At 40.0% G+C, this 9,009-nt stretch overlaps 1 protein-coding gene across 1 annotated transcript in view; it reads left to right on the plus strand.

Moving 5' to 3' along the window:
* Positions 1 to 9,009, plus strand: part of LOC120874606 (solute carrier family 22 member 9-like) — a 39,848-nt gene that overhangs the window by 17,831 nt on the left and 13,008 nt on the right. The window contains exons 3-5 of the mRNA XM_040256088.1: positions 829 to 983; positions 1,086 to 1,254; positions 5,457 to 5,580. Of these exons, the coding sequence (XP_040112022.1) occupies positions 829 to 983; positions 1,086 to 1,254; positions 5,457 to 5,580 (448 nt within the window). The remainder of the gene's footprint in view (positions 1 to 828; positions 984 to 1,085; positions 1,255 to 5,456; positions 5,581 to 9,009) is intronic.

The raw sequence follows: 9,009 nt of genomic DNA on the forward strand, positions 1-9,009 counted from the left end.
AGTGAGTCCTATAGCAAGTGGGGCCCATGTGATCACAGTGAACTTATGTACCTCCCATGCAAGCATTCACAGTTCTGCCCAGTAGCAGCCCAAATTTTCATCCCTTCTCTGCTGTGTTCATCCTAACATAGTACTATAGTGGCTCTGGTACATGTCTGCCACATGTCTTCATGCGTGCTGAAGCTGCAGGGATCAAGGTCGCTGTCCTTCTGCCTGGGACTTGGGGCCCTGCCTCTTTAAATCCCTCTTTTAAAATATTTGCTTCTGTGTTTCTTTCTTCTCCATCTTATCAAATTCCTCTCAGAATTTTCCAAGTCCCTCTGCTTCTGTCATGACTGTCTTCTATATTGTTTTAGAAGGAAACCTGTTGCCCAAAGCCAACAAATCCAAAGTCAGCAAGGAGGGTCTCATATGCAACCCATCAGCCACTGTGATGGATTTATTCCACAGACATTATTTTCAAATAAGTTCTGTTGTAAACTGTGTGAGCCTAAATTAGCAAGTACAACTTTAGATTCCCTGAGTGTAGGTTTTATACAGAATCCCTATGCTAAAGGCATGTGTTAGTAGAAGGGACAGTTATGATATTTTAAAATTCCAAAATATTGCAACCTGCCTATATGGTTTTAATTGTTGTCGACCCAATACTAGTAACAGAATAGAGAAGAGGCTTTGATACATTCAGTTTCTGTTTACACACGGGAAGTTTGCTTCTCAGATCTGCCATTTATTATTGATTCTTTAAGGATTCAAAGTGTCTTCTTTCTGCTAGTTTTTACAAGAGGTTGTTATTGTTCCTATAGCCTAATTTGGTGCTTTCTTTCTCAGGTTTGGGAGGAAGTTTATAATCAGGTTGTGTTTCCTCCAGCTTGCCATTGCTGATACCTTTACAGTCATTGCCCCCAATTTCATCATTTACTGCTCACTACGTTTCTTGGCTGGAATGTCTGCTACATGTCTCCTGACAGTTAATGTTTTGCTCAGTAAGTCAATGCTTTGTATCTTCAGTATTTTCCAAGTCTTAACTGTGACCTTGAAATTCCATGTTTACTTGAATTAAAATTTCCACTTGTGTTTTCTTTCAGCACTGGAATGGACAGAGCCCCGATTCCAAGCCATGGCAACAACACTGTTGATGGCTGCCACTAGTCTGGGACAGACAATCTTTGGAGGCCTGGCTTTTGCCATTCGAGAATGGCACACTCTCCAGCTAGTGATGTCTGCACCACTCTTTGTTTTGTTTCTGGCCTCAAGGTATGAGCCTTCTTTCCTCCTTTGTCTTGTGAGAGTCTGGGGTGAAAATATACACGGGATCAGATACAAGAATTCTGTTTGGTCCTGGCCTATCCCTGAGTATTGAAGAAGGAAATGGCAACCCATTCCAGTATTCTTGCCTGGAAAATTCCATGGACAAGAGCCTAGAAGACTACAGTCCATGGGGTTGGAAAGAGTCGGACATGACTGGGTGACTTTCATTTCACTTCATACCTGAGTATGTACTCTCCTTATATGTGCCCTATGTACAATTCAAGAAGCAAAACAGGTAGAGTTGCCAGATAAAATTAAGGACATTCAACAAAATTTGAATTTAAGATAACCAGCTAATATTTTTGTGAAATTATATCCCCAATATTGTAAGATACATAATTATACTGAAAATTGTTCATGATTTATATGAAATTTCTAACTGGGTTCTGTATTTTGTTTGCTACTGAATAAAACACAAGAAATCCCATTATATCCAAATTTCAAACAAGCAACAAATAATTTTTTATCTAAAATATTGCCAGAATTGAAAGAGACATGTGTACCCCAACGTTCATCGCAGCACTGTTTATAATAGCCAGGACATGGAAACAACCTAGATATCCATCAGCAGATGAATAGATAAGAAAGCTGTGGTACATATACAAATGGAGTATTACTCAGCCATTAAAAAGAATACATTTGAATCAGTTCTAATGAGGTGGATGAAACTGGAGCCTATTATACAGAGCGAAGTAAGCCAGAAAGAAAAACACCAATACAGTATACCAAGGCATATATGTGGAATTTAAAAAGATGGTAACGATAACCCTGTATGTGAGACAGCAAAAGAGACACAGATGTATAGAACAGTCTTTTGGACTCTGTGGGAGAGGGAGAGGGCGGGATGATTTGGGAGAATGGCATTGAAATATGTATACTATCATATAAGAAATGAATCGCCAGTCTAGGTTCGATGCAGGATACAGGATGCTTGGGGCTGGTGCACTGGGATGACCCAGAGGGATGGTATGGGGAGGGAAGTGGGAGGGGGGTTCAGGATTGGGAACACACATCACATGTACACCCGTGACGGATTCATGTTGATGTATGACAAAACCAATACAATACTGTAAAGTAAAAAATAAATAAATAAATAATTTTTTAAAAAGAAAAGTGAAAATAAAATAAAATATTGCATGGGGCATAGTTCTAATTAAAAATTTACCTTTTTAACTTGAAGTTCAAGTTTAATTAGGCACACTATTTTTACATGCTAAAACCAGCAACCCTAAAGACAGAGGACAGCAAAGAATCTTCTGGGAATTCTGAGTCTTTTGAGGTCTTTCCATCCTTACTAATAAGACTTAACAAGTATGATGCAAACAGAATTGATACAAAAATATTATCCATACAGAGAAAACATCTGAAAGTGAGCTAGCCTCCATTACAATCTGTGATTATAGGTATGGCTTTGCAAGAAAATTATGTGATACAGAAGATATGGACATTTTTCATTTTTTTTAACTGATATTGGAAAGGAATGGGAAGCAAATTCACCTCCAAAACTTCGTAAAGAAAAAGCAGCATGGTTACTCTAGTTTAAATTAAGTCAGATTGGATCAGTTCAGTTCAGTTCAATCACTCAGTCGTGTCCGACTTTTCACGACCCGAAGGACGACAGCACACCAGGCCTCCGTGTCCATCATCAACTCCTGGAGTCTGCTCAAACTCATGTCCATTGAGTTGGTGATGCCATCCAACCATCTCATCCTCTGTTGTCCCCTTCTCAAACCGCCCTCAATCTTTCCCAGCATTAGGGTCTTTTCAAGTGAGTCAGCTCTTCGCATCAGGTGACCAAAGTATTGGAATCTCAGCTTCAACATCAGTCCTTCCATTGAACACCCAGGACTCACCTCCTTTAGGATGGACTGGTTGGATCTCTTTGCAGTCCAAGAGACTCTCAGTCTTCTCCAACACCACAGTTCAAAAGCATCAATTCTTCGGCTCAAGCTTTCTTCACAGTCCAAATCTCACATCCATACATGACCACTGGAAAAACCATAGCCTTGACTAGACAGACCTTTGTTGGCAAAGTAATGTCTCTGCTTTTGAATATGCTTTCTAGGTTGGTCATAACTTTTCTTCCAAGGAGGAAGCATCTTTAATTTCATGGCTGCAATCACCATCTACAGTGATTTTGGAGCTCCCAAACATAAAGTCAGCCACTGTTTCCACTGTTTCCCCATCTATTTCCCATGAAGTGATGGGACTGGACGCCATGATTTTAGTTTTCTGAATGTTGAGCTTTAAGCCAACTTTTTCACTCTCTTCTTTCACTTTCAAGAGGTTCTTTAGTTCTTCTTCACTTTCTGCCGTAAGGGTGGTGTCATCTGCATATCTGAGGTTACTGATATTTCGCCCAGCAATCTTGATTCCAGCTTGTGCTTCCTCCAGCCCAGCGTTTCTCATGATATACTCTGCATAGAAGTTAAATAAGCAGGGTGACAATATACAGCCTTGATGTACTCCTTTTCCTATTTGGAATCAGTCTGTTGTTCCATGTCCAGTTCTAACTGTTGCATCCTGACCTGCATACAGATTTCTCAAGAGGCAGGTCAGGTGCTCTGGTATTCCCATCTCTTTCAGAATTTTCCACAGTTTATTGTGATCCACACAGTCAAAGGCTTTGGCATAGTCAATAAAGCAGAAATAGATGTTTTTCTAGAACTCTCTTGTTTTTTCAGTGATCCAGCAGATGTTGGAAATTTAATCTCTGGTTCCTCTGCCTTTTCTAAAACCAGCTTGAACATCTGGAAGTTCACGGTTCATGTATTGCTGAAGCCTGGCTTGGAGAATTTTGAGCATTGCTTTACTAGTGTGTGAAATGAGGGCAATTGTGTGGTAGTTTGAGCATTCTTTGGCATTGCCTTTCTTTGGGATTGTAATGAAAACTGACCTTTTCCAGTCCTGTGGCCACTGCTGAGTTTTCCAAATTTGCTGGCATATTGAGTGCAGCACTTTCACAGCATCATCTTTCGAGATTTGAAATAGCTCAGATTGGATGGTTTTTATCATTTGTTCTATGCACACTCTGAGAGTCCCTTGGACTGCAAGGAGATCAAACCAATCAATCTTAAAGGAAATCAACTCTGAATACTCATTGGAAGGACTGATGCTGAAGCTGAAGCTGCAATACTCTGGCCACCTGATGCAAACAGCTGGCTCACTGGAAAAGCTCCTGATGCTGGGAAATATTGAAGACAGAAGGAGAAGAGGATTACAGAGGATGAGATGGTTGGATGGAATCACCAATGCAATGAACATGAACTTGGGCAAAGTTCAGGAGATGGAAGGGGACAGGGAGGCCTGGTGTGCTGCAGTCCATGGGGTCGCAAAGAGGCAAACACAACTTGGTGACTGAACAGCATGCACAACTTTGCCCTTCTCTTTAAAAAAGACTTAGAGTTATCGTTACCATCCTATTAAATTCCATATATATGAATGGCAATTACACCCCTCTCCCTAAGAAGGCTGTTCAGAAGATTACTGTCTGAAAATGACTCTCCCTCAGAGAAATGATTACAGATATATTAATAATATAGTGAGGTGAGTTCATTTAGACTGGAGGATGTAGTCTCTCTCAGGCTCATCAGTTATGTCACTACATCCTCTTGACAATGCTACAGAGTATGTGGGCCTGCCTCCTCGCTACACAGATGATAAAATCAAGGCAGCTATGAGTAACTCTCTTCTGTAGCCAGATTCCATCATAACTGGTAGGAGCAGGAGTGATTCCTATCTGTGTGAGCCTTACATAAATCACTTAAGGGCCCTTATTTTAGAAAAATGACACATTGTGAGGAGACATTTCTTATGCCCTTACAAGAATCTTGGCAAAGGCCTGCACCAGTCAGGATCCCTCATGGTTCAGCTTCATGAGCTCCCTGGTAAATCTGCCTCTGGTTGAGAAGGGAGTCAATATGACTCCAGCCTGCAGTCTCAATAGTGAAGGTAAACGCCACAGAGAGGTCATCTCCTTTTTCCCTAGTTATGGCACAAGAGAATGTAAGTTTATAAATTTTGGTATAATCCAACAAGCAGTAGGCATCAGACTGGAGGGGAAAGTCATCTCTGGACAAAGGCTGTGTGCAAAAAGGACAGTGAGAGTTGACTACACTTTTGTCCCACTCTTCTTGTCCTGCTCCTAGGTGGCTGATAGAATCTGCTCGGTGGTTGATTACTATAGACAAACCCAAAAAGGGCTTAAAGGAACTTCAAAAAGCAGCCCACAGAAATGGAAGGAAGAAGACTGGAGATACCCTAACCATGGAGGTGAGGAGGCTGGGAGTTGGTTACAGAATGCAAGAAAAACATATATGTTATTCTTTATATTCTTTATATGTCATATATATCATTCATATCCATAAGAGGAAGGGAAAGCAAGATCACAGTGGTGGTTATGAGGCTTCTTACCTCACTGTCCTATTTCCCAACGAGTATCAACATTGTTTGTGTTGGCATTGGCAGAGAACACATTGCTGCTAAAAGTAGACACAGATGTTTTACTTAACAGAGGAAAAGATCACTAATTATTAACAAGTGGAAAGACTGAGCATTGGCCACACATTAACTTGGTAAGAGAAAGTAACCAAAACTAATTTATTCTTTCCAGTTCAATGTTTTGGTAGCTTTTTTTCAGGGCAACAAGACCAGAAGGAAGGTTCCATGACTGTGCAAAATAGAGCATACGGAACTTCATATTTCTGTTCATTCACTCACAAACACTTTGATCCATGCAATCTACTGAATGCTTACCTAAGGCAAGTTTGGTTCTATCCCTGGAAATATGACAGTGAACACAACAATACAAATCTCTGTTTTATGAAAGTGACAGTCAACTTACCACAAGTCCCAAGGGTAAAACTGAATAGGTATGCCTCAAAGAAGTGATTTTCTTTTTTATTTTCCTTCCTAGGTAAGTACAACATTGTAGACCATTAAGTGACTCGTTCATCATATCATGCACATACATAAAGTACTTATCAAAAGATTACAGTGTGTGAGACACGTTACTTGGTCATGAATAACAGAATAAGCCAGGATTCCAGCCTTCCAGAATCTTTCATACAGATATGAGGGGGAAAGTAACAGATATTTTTAAGTCTAAATATTGCAATGATAGGGGATAGAAAGATTTCTATTGAAGACCCTGAAAAAAGAGTCTACCTTCATTTTATTGGAAAAAATAATAATTAGCTGGTTCAGGAAGAGAAATGCAACATTTTTGGAAGCATATTCAATGACATATCTAATGAAAATTTTTATACTCCCCAAAGAATGCAGAGGCTCTTTTTAAAAGAGATTTGAATAAGGAGAAACAAAATGCTTCTGAGAGTTAAGATTTGACTGAAGATGGGGGAAAGTAATCAAAGAATGCTCAGTTGTGTCTGACTCTTTGCAATTCCATGGACTGTAGCCTGTCAGGTTCCTCTGTCCACGAGCTATTCCTGGCAAGAATACCAGAGTGGGTTGCCATTTCCTTCTCCAGGGGATCTTCCTGACCCAGGGATTGAAGCTGTGTCTCTTACATCTCCTGCTTTAGCAGATGGGTTCTTTACCACTGAGCCACCTGGGAAGAAATCAAAATTTCTCCCATAATGAAGCCATTACATGGGGATAATACCCCTGAGAGTCCTTGATATGATGGAGAATGTTGGTACACACTTCTGAAATAAAAAGAAAACCTCTAAATTGGTATTGACCTGTGGTTCTTTTAAAACTGCCTTGATATAACCCTATCTCATACAAAATTAAATTGTACTAACTTACTTCTGAGGAACTATCTTTATGGTCAAGCCCAAATCTAACATTTTGCCTACCAGTTTGGCCCAGTACAGAGAATGAAAGATTTGATCTTACAAGGGCCAGGCACATAACAAAAACAAGTGATACAAGCAGGAAGTAAGACAAGAATACAGCATTATCAAAGTGAAAGGCAGCTGACAATCACCTCAGTGCCAGGAGAAGAAAGGGAGTTTTGCACAAGAGAAACAACTGAAACTTGGCTTACAAAATGGATTCACTGCATGAATGACTACTCAATATTGTTTAATTTTATTTTTTTTATTTTGTAAAAATAACTTAGAAATTTGTTGTCTTAATCTTGTTTTAACTTCATCTGATGAATTGCCTGACACACCCACTTCAATCATAACTTAAATTTGTTCCACTTATATCCACTCAAATATCATTTTATCTTTGAACAAGAGTATAATTGTTTTACAATATTGTGTTAGTTTCTGCTGTACAATGAAGCAAACCAGCTATATGTATACATATATACCCTCCATCTTGGACCTCCCTCCCACCTTCCATCCTTCCCACTCATCTAGATCATCACAGGCACCCTGTGCTATGCAGCTATCTATTTTATACATGGTAGTGTATATATCTCAATCCTAATCTCCCAATTCATCCACCCTCCCCTTCCTCTACTGTGTACATATGTCTGTCTTCTACATCTGCATCTGTATTCCTGCACTGTAAATAAATTTATCTGTACCATTTTTCTATATTTCACATATATGCATTATTGATTACTCCAGTCTTGAATGTCTGACAGCCCAGTATATAACACATCTCTTTTCCCCAAAGCACATACAACTTAGGTACAATTTTAAGATCACAGAAAGACAGAAAGCAAAATCTTTGTTTTTCACTCCAGTGAAAATTGGAATAATAGATGTGACTGTAAATATCTAGCAGCAGAGTATCATCAGCAAGATGAAGGGCTAGGAGAGGCCAACACTTGTCTCCCCCTTAAAAACAATAAATAAACAGCTTGTTGTTGCTGTTTAGCCACTAAGTTGTGTATAACTCTTTTGCAACCCCATGGACTATAGCCCACCAGGCCCCTCTGTCTGTCTGTAAGTTTCCCAGGAAACAATGCTGGAATGGGTTGCCATTTCCTTCTCCAGGGGATCTTCCTGACCCACATTCCCTGCATTGACGGGCAGATTCTTTACACTGAGCCACCAGGGAAGCCTAAAATAAACAACTACCAACTGAAAAAAACAGCTCTGGAAAAGGCTGGACTACAAGAATGGTGTGCTCACTCACCTAGAGTCAGACATCCTGGAATGTGAAGTCAAGTGGGCCTTAGAAAGCATCACTATGAACAAAGCTAGTGGAGGTGATGGAATTCCAGTTGAGCTATTTCAAATCCTGAAAGATGATGCTGTGAAAGTGCTGCACTCAATATGCCAGCAAATTTGGAAAACTCAGCAGTGGCCACAGGACTGGAGAAGGTCAGTTTTCACTCCAATCCCAAAGAAAGGCAATGCCAAAGAATGCTCAAACTACCGCACAATTGCACTCATCTCACATGCTAATAAAGCAATGCTCAAAATTCTTCAAGCCAGGCTTTGGCAATATGTGAACCATGAACTTCCAGATGTTCAAGCTGGTTTTAGAAAAGGCAGAGGAACCAGAGATTAAATTTCCAACATCTGCTGGATCACTGAAAAAACAAGAGAGTTCTAGAAAAACATCTATTTCTGCTTTATTGACTATGCCAAAGCCTTTGACTGTGTGGATCACAATAAACTGTGGAAAGTTCTGAGAGAGATGGGAATACCAGACCACCTGACCTGCCTCTTGAGAAACCTGTATGCAGGTCAGGAAGCAACAGTTAGAACTGGACATGGAATAACAAACTGGTTCCAAATAGGAAAAGGAGTACGTCAAGGCTGTATATTGTCA

Source organism: Oryx dammah, unplaced genomic scaffold (assembly GCF_014754425.2).
Source record: "Oryx dammah isolate SB20612 unplaced genomic scaffold, SCBI_Odam_1.1 HiC_scaffold_15, whole genome shotgun sequence".
In the NCBI taxonomy this organism is placed as follows: Eukaryota; Metazoa; Chordata; class Mammalia; order Artiodactyla; family Bovidae; genus Oryx; species Oryx dammah.